General features: G+C 41.5%; 1 protein-coding gene across 2 annotated transcripts in view; it reads right to left on the reverse strand.

Moving 5' to 3' along the window:
* Positions 1-18,701, reverse strand: part of ZNF462 (zinc finger protein 462) — a 151,105-nt gene that overhangs the window by 26,434 nt on the left and 105,970 nt on the right. For both annotated transcript variants that reach the window (XM_023202278.2, XM_023202283.2), the window contains exons 8-10: positions 14,777-15,044; positions 12,461-12,597; positions 2,375-2,598 (exon numbers count right to left, since the gene is read on the reverse strand). In XM_023202278.2, coding sequence (XP_023058046.1) covers positions 2,375-2,598; positions 12,461-12,597; positions 14,777-15,044 — 629 coding nt within the window. The remainder of the gene's footprint in view (positions 1-2,374; positions 2,599-12,460; positions 12,598-14,776; positions 15,045-18,701) is intronic.

Consider the following 18,701-nt stretch of genomic DNA (forward strand, 5'->3'; position numbering starts at 1 on the left):
ATGGGTGCACCAAAATCTCACCAATCACCACTAAAGAACATACTCATGTAACCAAATACTACTTGTATCCCAATACTCTATAGAAAAATAATTTTTTAAAAAAGACTGTGTCTAAGATGCAAAGTATAATTAGTGATTTTGTAAATATGTTTTAGGTCTTCAGGAACACAGCTGCCATTATGATAGGTACAACTATTACCATATTTGAACACAATTCATTTAACAAATATTCTAAGGAATGTATTGGGTCTCAAAGTGGGGGAAATACAGGACTTCATTTAATCTTACAAAACTTCTGAGAAAGGTGTAACAATTCCCATTTACAAACTGGAAAACAAACCCAGAAATTTAAGTAACTGGAAAACAAACCCAGAAAATTAAGCAAATGGTGGAGACAAGATTATAATCCAGATCTTTTTGGTTCAAAAGCTCTTAATTGGGCCGTATGTTCCTGAGCAACTCATTTCCATGATCCGTACCTCATGGCCTCAGCCTTGCGCCCACTGCTGAGGAACCCTCTGGTTCCAAGTCTGTTACGGTTTCTAACATTTTCTGGATTTCCCCCGTGATTTACAAGCTATTGTGCAACAACTAGAGAAGAATCTTCTTCCAGATTTGTTCTGTCTGAAAATATCAGCCTAGAGGCTTAAACACTGTAATAAAAAGGTCTGAGGTAGTTATGTAAATAAGATACATGTGAATAATTATAGAAAGCTTGGTTTGAAAAAGATGAGTAATTTACCCTTGAGTTTGGGGAAGAAATGCCCAGTAAGTTTGAATAAGAAAGGATATGAAAAATTTTAAGTGAGGTAATTCAGGCTTTTCCTCTTTGCTTCATTTTTTCGGGTAGACATATTGGAAAATAAATGCATTCCAAAGCAGATAAGTTACCATTAAACTGTTCCATTGTGGACAGGTGACAAAGCTCAGCCTTCTCTCTCAACACCCCACAGAACAATTCTAACCCGTGGGTGCAGATGATTCAGACTAAACTCTTTATAACGTGGGTTTGTAAGGCCACAAAAGAAGGGCTATATTTCCACTCATGAGGATACGTAGCAAGGAAAAAGCAAACAATATCAAAAGTGCTTCTCCCTGTGCCTTCAGTGAACACTCAATAGATGTTTTGGACTTGTTGGCTAATTAAAAAGCATTTTGATAGGCTCTTGTCATTAAACAAATACTAATTATAGCTCCTCCTGTACTCTGGGCAATACACACAAAACCAGAAATGATCATCTCAGTTCATGAGATGCCAGATGAGCCCTGTGCAGAGTGAGGAAGTTGTCCTGTGTGATTTCTACCCTCTGATCGGCAAACCTCTGGAAGAGAATTTTTTTTCACAAATCCTCTATTTTATGTCCTGTACTAATGTATTCATTCTCGAGTCTCCTTCCCCTCAAAACACACATTTTACAATCCTTATAAACGTTCAGACATACTGGGTAATGCCTTGACAAATCTTTGTAGTTAGCAAAATATTGGAAACCACCTACATGATTGAGAAACACAGAGGTAATTCTATCAGAATAGGGGTTGGCAACCGTGGGCCCACAGCCTGTTGCCTATTTTTGTAAATAAACTTTTACTGGAACACAGCCTTATTGGCTCATTTATGTATTGTCTATGGCTGCTTTCTTTCTTTCGTTTTTTTCAGATAGCGTCTCACTCTGTCGCCCACGCTCAAGTGCAGTGGCACTATTTCAGCTCACTGCAACCTCCACCTCCCAGGCTCAAGTGATGCTCCCTCCTCAGCCTCCCAAGTAGTTGGGACCACATGTGCACACCACCATAACTGGCTAACTTTTTGTATTTTTTGTAGAGATGAGGTTTTGCCATGTTGCCCAGGCTGGTCTTGAACTCCTGGACTCAAGTGATATGCCTGCATGGTTGCTTTCTTATTTAACACTAAGACTACATTTTAGGCCTGCAAAACCTAAAATATTTACTATCTGGTCCTTTATACAAACTGCCAAACCTTGTGATTTAAAATGTATTAACATTTCAAATAACATAGCAAAATACTTCTTTTAGAATAAGCTTTAAAAAATGCAAAGTATAACGTTTTATGTATAGTATAATCACAGTGACGTAAAACAAATGAAAGTTGGTCTAGAAAAGAGACCAGAAATGCTCAGCACTTAGACTGGTGTGGCAGAATGATGGGTGATTTCCCTCCCACCCAACCTGTGTTTCACAATTTTTAAAAATGACATTATGTTTCTAATAGAAGACACTAGACCTCACTTTGAAAGCTCTTTGAGTTCACATCTCCATCTGGTACACTGTGGGCGTGACTAAATGCAGTGGTGTATCCCTCTCAGCCCCTCCCCACAAGTGTGTTGAGGCAGGAGCAGGAAGTCCTGGTAAGTACCTTATGCTCATCCCGAAGGTGGCTGTCCAGTTCCTCCGTGTGCTTGGTCTCATAGTAGCAAAGCTGGCATTTGTAAGGTTTCAGTTCATTGTGCTTTTCTATATGTTGCTGGAGGCTCTCATCACTGGAGCAGGTGAAGGTACACTTATCACAGCGGAAAACTACTCCCTGCAAGTATTTGGACAGTTTGGACCGGCAAACTTCAATGGGGACAACGCGCTCTTCTGTGGAAACAAATTGAATGGAAAGATGGGAATTTTTACTGATGGCAAAGCAGATGTTCTTTCTTTGGAATGTAAGAAGAAACTCACCCAATCTCGCTGCTTCTCATGGATCTGGTTCCTTCAACTGACACACATGCACACTGCCCCTCCCCTAACCCCCAAACAACATATTCCTTGGGAATGAGAGGGTATTTTTAAGACCAAAAGCTTCTTTGTGTACTCAGTACCCAGAATGACCTACAAATGGAGGTGCGGCGGGCTAGCAGGTGCTTGCTAATTCCTGAATGGAGGTGATTAAGGCAAGCGGGAGGAATGGAAGCAGCTGCAATTTTTACCAACATTAATGATTACTGACAATAACCATGAGCATGCCTTCCTTCCTCAGCAAGTGTAACTGAGGCTGGACTTACCGATGTTTTTAAGGGGGAAAGAAACTGACATTCACCAGGCACCCATGTGCTGGTACCTTTCTATCTATCAGCAACTTTATGAGCCTGGAGTTACTCTCATTTTTACAAATAAGTACAAATGGGTAACAGAGTCTTTAAGTAACTCTCCAAAGGTCATAGACATTGCAGTTGGCAAAGCAGAGATGTGAAACCAGGTCTGCTTAACTGTAAATCTATTATTTCTCACTATTTCCAATTCCATTCTCATTTCCCCTTCTAAGGTATTCTCAAAGAGACTCTTCCCTCCTTTTGAATCACTAAGGTGATTTCTCATCTAATATCAAGTCTGAAAGCAAACCTGTACACTTTCATTCACTAAAACTCCAACTATGAAGAGCTCACAAATGAAATGACTGCAGGCAACAATCGGGGGAGGTGGGGTTGCGCAGGAGACATGGAGGATTTGTATCTTTTTAGACAGTCTGTAATCTGATTGTCAGAGGGAAAAAATAAAAGAGAGAGAGGATTTGGGTGCTTTTCCCGTTAACATACCAAATGCTGTAGGGCTGGAAATGCGTGTGCTTGTTTATTTTGCACTCTCTCACCCTTGTGTTTAACTGCTCAAATTAAATTTCACACCAGTCTGCCCAGAGTATCAGCGCACACGCCAGATATCCATAACTGGGATAAAATTAAAATCTGTGCTATTTATGCAAGAATCAAATATAGCGTGTGTTTTCATGCTGTGTCTGGATTTCAGAAGACTCAAAAAGTTTACAAATGGACGCACACAACATATACTTATATTATTTAGAAACAGCAATGTATTATTAAGTCAAGAAAGCATGATTTATTCCCAGAGTCACTGAACAGCAACATTTCCAAGGCATTGGTACGTTGTGCGCCGATGCGACTCACTCTTCAGAGTCCTCCCTTTGTTGCTGGCCAGTGTGCAGGCCCTAGGGAATTTTTTCCCCACCCAGTGTCATGCCTTAGTCTCAACCACAACACTCTGATTGTAGGGCAGTCACTGCCTTGCGAGTCCTTGAATGCAGCGATTAATCGGCCAGCGAAATGCTGGGCAGAGGAAGCGTGGAAGGTGGTATCTGCAACATACTCCCTGGAGCTCTAATGCATGTTATTTTCCCTATACAAAGAATCAGTTGCTTACTTAGAAATATAAATATTTTTAAACCCAAGTATAGCAGACAGCTAAGAAACACATGATTATAATGTAATCCACACATTTTTTTAGAATAGCAACTGTTTAAGTCCTCTAACCATTCAGTTGTATGGTTTGGTGTAAACGGAGAAAAAAAATGCTTTGGCATAAACTAGTAAATCTTAAGGAGCTCATGCTAGGATATTCTATTCCTGTAACCCAGGGTTTCTAAAAAGTAGCGTTATTGAAATTTTGGGACAGGATAATTCCTTGTTGTGGGGAGCCAGCCTGTGCATTGTAGGATGTTTAGCAATAACTGTGGCCTCTACCCACTAGGTGCCAAAAGCACCCCTTTCTCTCCAGCTGTGACAACCAAAAATGCTGCAGACTAACACACTCTGGGGAGGCAAAACTGACCTCAGTTGAGAATCACTGCTCTAAGCAAAGTGCCAGGCGTTACCAGCAACTACTCTGGGTAAGGCACTCATGGACAGAACCCATGGACAAGCTGGTGTCAACAGTAAGAGATGGGGCATGCAGGCTGAACTGGGGGAACTGTCCCCATGCTGGGGACATGCCTTTAGACATCAGGAGTTCATGGGAAGTGTTGACATGAGCTTTACTGGCATCTTCCTTGGGACTGCATCCCCTTTGCTCTCTCTACATTTTTGTTCCTGATATATATGTTATCATCTCTACTGCTTCTACTCTTCTTCTTTGGCTTTGCCCTGTCCTGCCTGCCTTGGTTCTGTTGACCTCTGCAGCGATGAAGAACAGCCGGGTATCATTTTTCATATAATGATGTCCTGCACGCCTCAAAGATAGTCATTCAGTGACTCTCCAGTCTTCACTTCTCCACAATTAATAATCAGTTCTTTCAAACTTTTTTTATGAGTCTCCTTTTCAATTCCTCTACCACTTAGGTTGGTTTTCTTTGCAGTTTCCAATTTCACTATGTGTGTCCAAGTGAATTTTACACAAAGTCATGAACAGTCAGAATAATACTCTGAAGTTCAAGTAATTATTCATGTGAACACCACTGCGGTCTATTCAGTGCTCACAATGGTTCAAGCACCATTAGGTGTTCTGCTCTTGACATAACTTTTTATTCGCATAACACCCTGCAAAGTCAGTTCTGTTTTCTTCAGTTTGTTGATGTGGAAACTGAGAAGTAATCAATTAAGCTACTTCCTCAAAGTTACACCTCTGGTTCAGCAGAAAATTGTGACCTAAGAACACAGGTCTTCTGATCCCTGCCAGGGCCCTCCTCCTGCACCCCCGATAAGAACTCTCCAGTCTGTATGTGTGTGCTTATAAGCTTTTCATTTACAATATTTAAAAAATGCAAAAGCTACAGATTTCTAAGGTAACCCTTTATGTCTGAATGTCTTTCAAGCACCTTCTACAGTTGAGGAAAGGGTCAAATCCCTGCTTAACTTAATCTGAAATCTAGAACTTCCCATTTCCAAACTAAGACATTGCCAGTCTACCAAATCTCTTAATTATGTGAGGTTTTTACTAAGATATTAATTTTAGAAAAAAGTTAGCTTTTTCCCCTTTCTAAAAACATGGTTAACATGACCAAGATAAAAATAAAAAAAGACTTTAAAAGGTGGGCAAACGACTGACAGTGTTTTCTGAATGAGGTCATTCATTCTTGAGGCAAATGAAGGACATAAAAGTTAAAAACTGGAACGGTTCCAGGTATAGACTGGGCTCTCCCTTGGTTACAGAAGCTCAGTGCTCAGGGTTTTTTCTATGGGGGCAGTGACAACTGTGGGTCTTTTTGACTTCACACCTCTCAAAATTACCTTGGGTGAAAACTCAAGGCCTGAATCACACTCATTGTGACTCAGCTTCTAGCACTGGCTGCAAAAATATTATGACTTCACCAGTTCGACTACAAGATGGATTGTGTCTCTCATCTCCTCCTACTCAAAAGATGCTTGGTGCTACAGCAGGACATAAAACCAAAGAGGCTGGGCCTGAGAGTAATGTCACATTGAAGCACATGTGTACTAAGGTGCAACAAGAGCTGAGAATAGCATGCTTTCAAGCCTCCATGGAGGTCAGTGGAAAATTCTGCACAGTTGCAATACAGAGGGTTCACTTCTGCTCAAATTGGCGAGAAACCACACCACTGCAGAGCCCAGATTCATCTAGTAAAAATCCTTCCTGAAAGGCACACCACAACATAGGTGGGTTTCCTTCCCAGAACCTGCCAAGTCTACATGAAGCAATGAGATTTGAAGTTCTTTACTCCACCAAAACTTTGCATGCAAATTGCACCAAAGCAAAGAAGTGACAAAGTCTGAGTATTAGAGAAAACTATGAAGAAAATGACATTATTTTTAAATTATCAATCATCCCAAAATGTAGCCATAAACAGATACACATAAACACAAGCAAAACAGTTCCTGGTAGCAAGTATGAGGTTTTGATGTTAGCCAGGCTGCCATCCTCAAGCTAGAAGGAACTGGAAATCGTACCTCCAATTCTATCAGGCAAAGGTATTTGGGGAAGTTGAAAGGAAACATGTAATTTCACTGGATAAAATTAAAGATTGGCAATCTCACTGTAAACTTTATTCTCAAGAAAAGTGACACTGATCAGATAAGTTAGGGGAGACTACTTCCGTTCCCAAGGCTCCCACTTGCAATGTTCAAATTCAGCATTTGTCTACATATTAGGAAACAGAAACTTTAAGTTAATATGCCAATTAAAGACCCATAGCAGTGATTTCATGGTTCCAAAATTACAATGTAAATATTTAGCAACACTGTGTTTCATGCCTAAAATCTGTGGCCAGTTTTTAAGGCTCACTATGGATGTACAAGATACATACATATGGGCAAAACTATGCATGAAACATTGTGCTTTCAATGGTGATCAACTCAGTAGGAATACCCTCATAAAACTATTTATTCACCTGTTTTTTTGTCTCTCTTCTCATTCCAGTTCAAATTCCTTCAGTGCAGAGACCTTGCCTGACTCTTCATGGCTGTATCCCTACAGCTTAAAACAATGCTAGAGCTGTCTCCTCCAGCTGCCCAAGATGCCAAGAGAAAAAAACGCCAAGGGGAAGAAGATGGCCTTGGCTCCTGCTGTCACGAAAAAGCAGGAGGCCAAGAGGGTGGTGAATCCCCTGTTTGAGAAAAGGCTTAAGAATGTTGGCATAAGACAGGACCCCCAGCCCCAAAGGGACCTTAGTCCCTTTGTCAAATGTTCCCATTACTTCTGGCTATAGTAGTAAAGGGCTACCCTAGAAGCAGCTCAAAATGACTCCCATAATTAACCAGTTCACCCATGACTTGGACCCCTAACAGCTCTCAACTGCTTAAGCTGGCTAGAGACAAAACAAGAGAAGAAGACTGTTGGCCTGGGTTGAGAAGAAAGCTGCCAGCAAAGGGAATGTCCCCACAAAGAGGCCACCTGTCCTTCCAGCAGGAGTTAATACTCTTACCAGCTCAGTAGAGAACAAGAAAGCTCAACCAATGGTGACTCCACATGATGTGGATCCCAGGGAGCTGGCTGTCTTCCTGCTTGCCCTGAGTCCTAAGAAGGGAGTCCCCTACTGTCTTGTCAAGGGGATGGACAAATTGGGGTGTCTAGTCCACAGGGAGATCTGCACTACTGTTGCCTTCACACATGTTAACTTGGAAGACAAAGGCGCTTTGGCTAAGCTGGTGGAAGCCATCAGGCTCAATTATAATGACAGATATGATGAGATCCCACATCACTGAGGAGGCAAGGTCCTTGGTCCAAAATCTGTGGCTTGCACTGCCAAGCTGTAAAAGGCAGACACTAAAAAACTTGCCACTAAACTGGGTTAAATGTATACTGTTCAGTTTTCTATACATAACAATAATTTAAAAATCTCCTTCAAAAAGCCAAAAACAAAATAATGCTGTCATATGGTGGGTGTTCAATAAATATCTGTTGCACGAATGAAAACCTACCAAAAGTCCTACCACTGACTTCATCCTTGAAACAGAAGTACAGGGCTTAATTTTTCCCTAGTTAAACTCATCAAATCATGGTCAATCTCACCAAATGTTGATCTGACCTAAGTTCGTATTTCCTGAATGAGATGGGTCTACTAATCCTTTGCTTCAACCTTTGCTAAATTAGTATTCAATAAGCGTTTCATCAGTAACCTGATCAGAATTTGTCCTGGCTTCCCATCTGTCTACTGACTGAAGTTCCAACTTCCATATTAGTATCCAAGCGCTTCGTACTTTAGCCAGAACATACTTCTCTGGTATGCTTCCTATTCTCTTCAGGACCCCGGAAATGTCTAATATCATTCTGCAAATATATCTTGCTTCCACTGATCTGAGTAGTTTATTAAATGGTCTCTTCCCTCGTGTAGTGGGTTGAAGAGTATCCCCCATAAACTTAAGTCTACCTGGAACCTCAAAATGAGACTTTATTGGTACACAGGTTCTTTGCAAATGCAATCAGTTAAGGCCACATTAGATTAGGGTGGGCCCTAAATCCAATGACTGGTGTTCTTATAAGAAGAAAAGAGGGCACAAAGAGATAGATACACATAGGGAAGAAGGCTCTATGAACATGGAAACAAAGATGGGAGTGATGTAGCTATAAGCCAGGTAGTGTCAAGGAACCCTGGGAGCCATCAGAAGCTAGGAAAAGGCAAAGCAGGATCCTTCTCTTGTGCCTTCAGAGGAAACATAGCTCTGCCAACACCTTGATTTCAGAATTCTAGCTTCCAGAACTGTGAGAGCATACATTTCTGTTGTTTTAATCCACACAGTTAGTGGTCACTTGTTACAATAGCCCTTTTAAACTAATATACCCTGCCTTAAGTCTTCTCTGCCTGTTGAAATGTTATCATAGATCAGTTTGAAAGCCAATCCTCTCTACTGCAAACAGAAATAAAACCTCCTAGGTGCCCATCACTCACTGTCTTGTGTATACTACGCATATGCTCATCTCTGTGGAGAGTGGGTACTGGATCTTATGTTCCCCATTTTGCCCAAAGAACCAAGCACGGTGTGTTATGTAACAAGCAAATAATGAATGCTTGTTGAACACATGAGTAAACATCATACTCTCTTTTGCTGTGGCCAACATAAATCCCTGATTAGTTCACATTCAGATTTCCCATGAGCGAAGGAGATTCTCTCCCTACTTAAATATATCAGTTTATACAGACAAAAAGCAATGGAAACTCTATTTTTGCCAGCAGTAGCTCTGTCTCTGGGCCATTTCAGAAGTTGGTTTTCTTGCTTTTCATCCCACATACTTTAATTAACTAAGACCTCAGAAAGATCTTGTACTGCGGACCCGAGAGACCAAGGATGTCATGGATAGAGCAGGAAGAGGAAAGTTGCAGAAGGAGCCACACCTTGTTACTTTGAGATCAGCCCCAATACAAAATTGCAAGGCAGACACCCAACCCTGTCTCTCGACTTGTTAAGGTCAGCTTCCTACTGAGCTGCCATTTTGAGTAGAGATGGACACCAAAGCCAGGCTGGGACACAGATGGTAGACACGGCTGTGTCCTGCCTGTGGATCCGTGAACTTCCCCTGTGACCGTCTGATAATTCTGTCCTTGAACCCAGCTGCCACAGCTACTAGAACACTCAACAGGGTGACACTACCTCTCTCAGGGTGAGAGAGTGATGCCTGGTGGGTAAAGGCAAGAGCTGTGGGTCAGACAAGCCTGAGTTTAAATCCCAGCTGGATTACTTATTAGAGATTTCATGTTTGTCAACTTGTTAGCCTTTCTGAATCTATTTATTTCCTCATCATGGGGGATAACAGTCATCCATCACATAGGGTTTTGTGAGAATTCTGTAAAATGACATACTGTAAAGCACTTAGTACAGTACCTGCTAGGCAAGCAACCGGCAACAGTAACCAGTGTTGTTATTACTGTTAATGTTGTTATTATTACTATTCATCCTCAAATGCTCATGTTCATTTCAGATGGATGTTTTCTGACCTTGATAAGGACTCTGAAAATGATCTTTACAAGTAAATAGAAGAGACCACAAATAACCAGTGACAGGTAATGTGATGAGACACGGGATCAAAGGACTGCGATTGACTGCTTACCAGTTGGATGACTGTGGGTGAGTGATTCCAGCTCTCACGGGCCCTGCAAAGCTTACTACTGTATTTATGGCGGGCACGATAAACACTACATTATACACTGTCCCCTTTAGGAAAACCTGCCAGACAAATTCCTGAAAATTTCCTGAGCAACATTTCAAAAAAGTCTAACAAGCACTTGAAATCTGGTTGCTTCTGTGGTTTTCTTTTCTCCCATGGTAGGCAAGGAATCTCAGGGCCAAATCTGCAGCCCACTGTGAACAAGTGCATGGCACCTCATGGTATCCACTGGGTATCCAAACTCTCAGCTAGCTTTTTCATACTTAGAGGTGAACTTTCCATTAGTTTCTTCTTATTTTGCATTTACCCCAATTTCCTCATTTGTTTTTAATCCTATAGTTCTGCAGACAAAGGTTCTTAAAACCTTTGTGAAATGAAGTAGATGGGAAAGAAGTACATTAAATTATAAAAGAAATAGTTTGTCTCAATCTCAAGTTTCACACGCGTACAAGGGGAATAGAGTAATCGTATCCTTCACAATGTTGCTGGAAGATGAAGTGAATGTGGGTGTAAGCGGCACTTTGTTGAGGGTAGAACATTATGGGAGTATTTGTGGTCGTAGTGTTTAATCTCTCTTTGCTTCCCCCTTTCTTGTGTTCTCAGCTCAGGGAGGGAAAGTCATTGAGCTCGTTAGGCATCAAAGCTGTGTTCCTGCCAGGCAGCAATATGGGAAAAGAAAGGAACCAACCACAGAAAGTGAAGATTCACCGTGTCTGTTTGCTCGGCAGTAGCCCTGCTGATGGCCCCTTACCAAGCTGTAATAGGGCACAGAGCCACCACAACACATGGGCTGGGGGACCGGAAGCCAGGTGACTGAGGCGGAACACCAGGCGGGACCACTCGGGCCAAGAATTCCTGCCTAAATGTTCCTATGCTGCTTCTCTCAGCTTGCAGGTGGACATTCTAGCCAGCAACGATCTCGTGTCTTGTTAGAGTGCAAGGGGGAGGAGGGAAATCTGTGTGTGTTAAATGTCCAGCCTTCCACTGAGTTTGCACAGACATAGGTGAGTATGTCACAAATGTACTGGCCAAAGGCAATGGCTCAGGGAAAATGTGAAGTGTGTTGCAAATGGTTCCCAATACCCAGCATTTCAGAGTGAGTGACATCTCAGCAAGACAACAGATGATACTCATTGCTTTTGAGGTCTATGTGACAAACATCGAAAGGCTTTCTAAGGTCAGAAGCAAAGGAATGAAGATAGGAGGGAAGAGGATGAAAAGAAGGGATGGAGAGAAAGAATGAAGTAGATGGAAAGATCAGTAGAAACACCAATCAAGACTGGCAATGAGCACCCCACTAATCTTTTTCTATCCACCTGTGGCTTGAATCTTTTCAGGACAAAACAGGTTCTACATAACACATTTTTCCTTCCAATGCAGAGGAAGCCTGTTGTTTAACAATGTTTTAATTGACCAAGGGTAAATGCAACTCTAAGAAAGACCGAAGTGGACTTAAAAGAAGTATCACTGTTTATCAGCAGGAACCAACATTTATGGAACAGTCATTATGCATCCATTATGAAAAACCACTGGACACTTTACCCATTATCTCATAGGTACAATCATCTCTTTTAATGGATGGAGAGGTTAAACACAGTAGGCTCTAAAACCAGAATTTAAATCCAAAGCCCATGGATTTTCTGATTATTATTAGAATATATAATAGAGATTATTATTAGAATGCATAATATACATTATCTTAAAGAGTTCTCTCTCCCTCCGATCATTTCAAGGGAAGTTCCACGTTCTGCTTTGGAAATCATTTTGGTCTTCTTGAAATAATCTCTCACAGTCACAGAGCTCTTCACATTTCACATTTGCTTTCACCCACCCATTTTGTTTCTTGTTCATTCCTTCTACGCAGTCTACGCAAGGCTGTGGGTGGCAGAATTTTCAGAATGTACAAATCCGCCATGCTGGGAAGCCCTACAGAAATGTTCACTGCAGAATCCATCACCTTTGCCTCCCTCCAGGTGGAGGAAATACACCCAGCAGGAAGGTGTTTTTACCCGTTGGCTGTCACTGTGGTTATCACTATGGTTTCTTGCCTGAAGATAAGGTGAGGAACCAGGCACGGGTGCTACTGCCACTCTGAGACAGCATCCCTAGAAGGCCATCTCTGCTGCCTGCCCACCCCCTGCATCCAAGAAAACCAAGTTAGAAAGGTTACCTCGGTGCAGCACGATGTGGTCAATCATGTTGCGCTTGTATTTGGTGTGATAGAGGCAGAGAGGACAGCGAAGATCTTTGGGGCCCTCCTCGGGAACCGCTGAGTGCCCAGCTTCCACATGCATAGTAAAAGCAGATCTAGGAGAGAGGTTGGGGAGAGAGGTGATGCGTGTAACCAGGGATCACCGCATTTTCACATTTCCTGCTGGCAAACCCGTTATATATGTCCAAATATGGCTCTCCTGCTTGCAGGGCTAAAAAAAAAAATCTGTTAATCATGTTTGTTGACCACCCAGAAACTTGGTCATTCAACTGATATCAATACTGTCAAATGGTGGTAACTTCTTTCCGGAAACTGTGCCCTGGGCTGGGTTCAGAGCCTAGTATGAAAAGAAACAAATTCCCCAAACACTTTATTCCTATTTTTTTTTTTTTTTTTTTTGAGACGGAGTCTCGCTCTGTCGCCCAGGCTGGAGTGCAGTGGCACAATCTCGGCTCACTATAAGCTCCGCCTCCCGGGTTCACACCGTTTTCCTGTCTCAGACTCCTGAGTAGCTGGGTCTACAGGCGCCCGCCACCATGCCTGGCTAATTTTTTTGTATTTTTAGTAGAGACGGGGTTTCACTGTGTTAGCCAGGATGGTCTCGATCTCCTGACCTCGTGATCCACCCGCCTTGGTCTCCCAAAGTGCTGGGATTACAGGCGTGAGCCACCGTGCCTGGCACACCGTATTCTTAAAAATTGTCTATTAAGAATATGAAAACAAAATCCCGAAAAGGAGCTATTTTTCATCATGCTCGGGAGGAGAGAGACTATTTTAAAGCTAGATTGACTTAGAAACTGCCTGTATAATTCTTCACAGGTAAGCGGGGGTGGAGGGCAAGTTGTCCAGGAAGTCAATCATCATGACTGACGATTAGGTAAACTAAGTGTTGTTGTACCAGCTTAAAGGTGGAATGGTACTGCTGCCTCTTCCTCCATCCTTTTCAAATCTTCAAAATTTGCAAAGCCTTAAATGTCTCATTAAAATCGATAAAGCCAAGACTTTAATGAGCAGGGACCCTTTCTTATGAACCCGAGTGCTGCTCTCTGGAGACAGTCTGACTGTCTGTTGGTCCTTGCCCTCTGGGGTCCTCTAGCCTTCTCTCAGTACCGAATCACACACGTATTTATCTGAAAAGTAACTAGAGCAAATTAACAGAGATAGAGTACATGTTCCACCAAATCCCAGCTACTACAATGCTGGTGGGAAAGAGACTTCTTCTTCCAATTCTTCTTTTTCTTTGGACGTGAAGCCTCATTTCCACAGCCTTTCTGTGTGAAGCATGTATTGAAGTAGTCTAAGGGTTAGATCCTGATTACAATAGGAACAGAAAAAAATAGCTTTATATCTATGATACCAAATGCTATATTATTATAATAGCTTTCTATCTATGATATTATGATACTTACTAGTGTTTGCTTTGTGCCAGGCACTATTCTAAGTACTTCAAGATACACTGGTTCATTTATTACTCACAGGAGCCCTATGATGTAGGTACTATTATTATCTTTATTTTATAGATAAGAAAATAGGGACAGAGAGAGTATCTTAGCGACTTTTCCAGAATTACCCAGGCAGTCAGGCTTCACACTCTACACCTGTAGCCACTAACCTAAACACTATCTCACAGGATGAGATCCAACTGCAGAAGTTTAGATTACATCATACGAAGCATTCCATTCTTTAACTGAGTCCATCAATTCTGTCATCCACAGAAGCAAGGGTGACTATGGATTCTCTTTTTCTAGACTGGAACAATCTCTCTAAGATTGCTCAAGCATAGTCTTGGAAGTGCCGGGGTATTGATTCTCTATGTGTCTTTCAATACTATGATCTTAAGAATTAAAGAATTTTCTACCAGGGGAGCAGGGAAGACACTACTGCCAGATGTTTTCTCTTGACTTTGATTTTATTTCCAAGAATATACTTTTTTTTCCCCCAAAGCTAAAAAAAGGAGAGGAGACAGTTCTCTGAAGGGAAACACCACTCAAAGCCTGGGAGGAAATCATTTGCTTCAATCTCACACTACTTGGAGCCCATTTGCTCCAATTTTAAAACTTATTTGTTCTGATGTAGCTCTTCATCCCTTTCCAAATCCCAAAGCAGTCTTCTGAAACTAGCCCCCTTCCATGAAGCCTGGACCCAACCCCTACATCATCACATGGGCAGGGCTTCCCATAAGCTCCAAGTAGGAAAGTATAAGGGAGGCCTGCAGTGAGGGGTGGAGCAGGGGCAGCCACCTTGTTCTCCACAGCTGTTCATTACATCACTTACTTAAAGCCTGTGTAAAAGGAGCAGTCTTTGCACTTGAAAAGCTTCTTCCCACCATGCTTGTCCCGGTAGTGGCGCCTGATGCTCTGGATGTAGCCGGAGGAGAATTCACAGAATTCGCAGTGAAGCACGGCTTCGGTTTTCTGCTCAGTGCCAGCAGCAGCCCCAGAAAGAGGCACAGGGCTAACACGGCTGTTGTTCCTTGCCAGGGCAGCTGATTGATAGTGGTTCAACTGCTGCTGAACATCTGGGGGTTCTGAATATGATGAATCTGTGAAGAGATGGGAAAGATGACACGGGGCACAGAGAACACAGTAGAGGTTCAACACTTCAAAACCCCTGACATCAGGTTTCTTTTTACCCTCCAGCTTCACTAAGGTATAACTGACAAACAGAAATTGTTTATACTTACGGTGTACAAGACGATGATTTGATATGTGTATCCATTGTGAAATGATGACCACATCAATTTAATGAGCGCATCCATCATCTCACAGTTACCATTTGTAAAGTGCAGGGACCTTTACAAATACACCCAAGACCTACTCCCCCAGCACATTTCAAATAAACCACACAGTATTATAAATTACAGTCACTATGCTGCACATTGGATCCCCAGAACTTACTAATTTTATAACTGAACATTTGCATCTTTTGACCAAAGTTAGTTTTGAGGGTTTTTTTTTTTTTAAGAGGGATGATTATGATGCCGTCTTTTATCTTCATTTACACTCTACAACACAGATTTGGGGAATGCATGTCGGGAGGAACTATCACCTCTTTAATCTGACTTTGAGGGCTCATGGCATTTAAAAATAAAATTTTGAGGTTAAAGGTTTCAAAGCATAGGAAGAAAGTAAACTGTTTTTTTTTTTAAAGGAAATAGCAGCATGGCAACAGGTTGCCACAGAATACCTGTCCCGGTAGGTGAGAAAAGAAACCCGCATAATGTACACAGGCATCTACACGAGAAAGGAAAGGACATGATGCAACATCTCCTCCTTTGCAGCCTAGATTTATTCAAATAAAAAAAAAATCAGTCTTTAACAGAAATGCTCAAGCACAAGGCACTCACACAAATATAAAAATGTTTTATGCCTTCACACTCAAGTGATTTAAATTTTAAAATATAAAAATCCAATAGCGTTCTCCTGGAATGGATGTTTAAAGCTTAGTCAGCATTAAGATGGAGATTTATTCATAAATCCCATTAAAATGAAATTCCAAACAAGTTTCCCTGAAAGGTATTTTAAAGTTCAGGATTCTGAGGAAAATGTCGGAAATGACAGGCACAAATCTGAACCCCGACAAGCTTCAATGGCATGTGGTGGAGAAATCTGATCTAGGAGGGAGGAGGGGAAATCTCAGCGTTTCTTCTTTGAATTAACAAAAAGAGAGAGAAAAAAGTAAAAATAAATAAATAAAGTGGTTGGGGGAGAGGAAAAGTAAAAGGTCTTGAACCTTTTCCCAACATGCTGCTTTCAATGTGGAGGTTAGAAATGCAAAAACATTGTCCCATATAACCTACAGCTGCCTATGAATGACACAAATGAAGTCCATGAATACCACACAGATGGATTTCAGTGTAACTTTCCTTGAAAAGAAAACAAAGGGCTCTTTTCTTAAGCCTTTCAAAAAGCAAGGGGGAAAGGGGATAGAAACTGTACAAGCCTCCTCCTGATTTGATGGACACTTAATTTTCCAAAGCATAATTCCCTAAGGCAGGACATGGAGGAATTCTCTAAAACCCATATTTGATGAAACCAGCACCATCCATCCCGTCAGCCTCTTGGAACAGGAAAACAAAAGCAGAGCAGCCTCCCTGATTGCCGGGCCACCGCCTGTCTGCAAAACACTCAAACATCTTCCCCTTCTTGTTCTCCTCCCCGCCTCCTCAATTCATATTCCTCAAGATTGAGAAAAACCCCTTTGGAAATTGTAAACAAACCTGCCACACACACAAAATAAAACAAAAGGAAACTTGAACAATCTCTCCAAGCCTCCATAGGTTCATTACCAGGTGTAAACGGAAGACAAAGGAAGAAAGGAATGACAACTGAATTCATTTTACCCAGTTCTTTTATCTCCTTTTTCTTTATTCCTCTACCCTAGCTGATGAACCCACTCTGGATCACAATAATGCAATTGTCAGCTTCTCGTTCTTTCTTTCAATAGTAGGTTTGTTTACCATTTCATGGATTGTTTGAGATGTTTTCTATTTAAGCCCACAAGTCTAGTTTCTGCTTGAAACACATGTACAATGAAGCACAAAACACACTCCACCTCTCTTGTTATCACAGGCTTGAGCTCTAAGTTGAGCACTGCCAGCCAGGATCCCTACATAGCTTCTGTCCTCTTGGTAATGTTGGTCCTAGTTTGCACTCTTAGCTCTAAAGAATAGAAATTCTTCTATAACCAACAAGGCCAAAGCCAGGTCCTGCTGGCCTGTGATCTGTCCACTATCCACAAATCCACCCAGAGACCAAAACAAATCTCCCAAGTGATGGTCTAGGTCTTAAAGGAGTCACAGTCCCCTCCATAACAAGGCGCATCCCTGGATCTCCCAGATTAGTATGGATGCTGGCAGTAGTCTCAGACACCAGGTACCTGACATCTTCAGTCCCTTTCTAGCAAAACTATAAAGAAATGAATGGCTCCTCGTCAGATGATAAGCCAGATGAATGCACTCCCAGACCTTCCATCCACCCCCAACTCAACACATGCACTGATGTGTCAGGCAGACCCCCTCCAAGGACCCCAGTCTCTTTTACTTCACACATTTTTATCTTGTCTCTAGGGCCTATTGCATATTATTTCATTCATCTCAAAAAACAAATTCTAAATGTTAACTCTGGTATTTAAATAGTATGGAAAACCTGAAGAAATAAAAATGCAAGAAGTCACGGGAAAAGCATTCCAAGAAACAGAGGCTCATCGCCCTTCTCAAATGGCAGTGCAAAAGGAACAGCTGATGTGTCCCTGTCATAAATTCCTTTTTTTTTTCCCCTTCTGGTTAAAATCAGATGGACAGGTTTATTGACAAAAATAAGAAAACCCCATCATTTATGTTACATTTGTAACAATGCCCAGGTTACAACTTTTTGTATTTTCTTAGGGCTTTACTTTCCTCTTTGCTGCCAACATTCTCAATTTCGCTCTCGCTCACGTGGAATTTGTGAATAATGTAGGATTTTAGCACTTTGGGCACTAAAGTGATAAAGACATGAGTATGTATCATTCCACCGATCCTTAAAAAGCCCACTTGCTAAGCTACATAAAATTCCTGTTTGTTCATGAAGCATGGCCTGAAGAGCAGGAAGGAGGTCGTTTTGTGCCCAGGTTAGAAAGGCAAACAGATTGTTAGCTGCGAAGGGCATGTCACATAAGTTAAAAATCATCATTAAGACTATTTTCTTTCATTTTGAGCTTAAGGAAAGAAAGGTTAAAAATATCCCTGTGTTGAGAGAGTCAGATTTCTGGTCATGGGGAAATACAGCAGCTGAATCACATGGATGTGAATTCAGTGGGAAGTTCTGCACCCAGCTGCGGCTCACACAAGTTACATCTTCATCACCTGTATGGCCAGTGATCCACAATGGAACCAACAGCAAAGACTTTAAAAGCAGGTCATGGCTTAGCATCACCATACATTCCCAACCAACCAACCAACCCTGACACATACAGTCTGAGAAAAGAGTTTTATTCTCTGACTTGTGACTTTAATTATATGCAAAGTTTCAGAAATGAAATTATAATGTATAATTGTAGTCATAAAATAAATTTAATTAAGTTATATGGAGTTCTCCAGTTCGTAAGCTATCATAAGAAATGAATTAAAATCAGGATCAAACCAGAATTTTAGCAATGATGGTCACAGTGCCTACAGGATTTAGAACTTATTCAGAAGCCAGCAATTAATTCTCACAAC

The sequence above is a fragment of the Piliocolobus tephrosceles genome, chromosome 14 (genome assembly GCF_002776525.5).
Source record: "Piliocolobus tephrosceles isolate RC106 chromosome 14, ASM277652v3, whole genome shotgun sequence".
In the NCBI taxonomy this organism is placed as follows: domain Eukaryota; kingdom Metazoa; phylum Chordata; class Mammalia; order Primates; family Cercopithecidae; genus Piliocolobus; species Piliocolobus tephrosceles.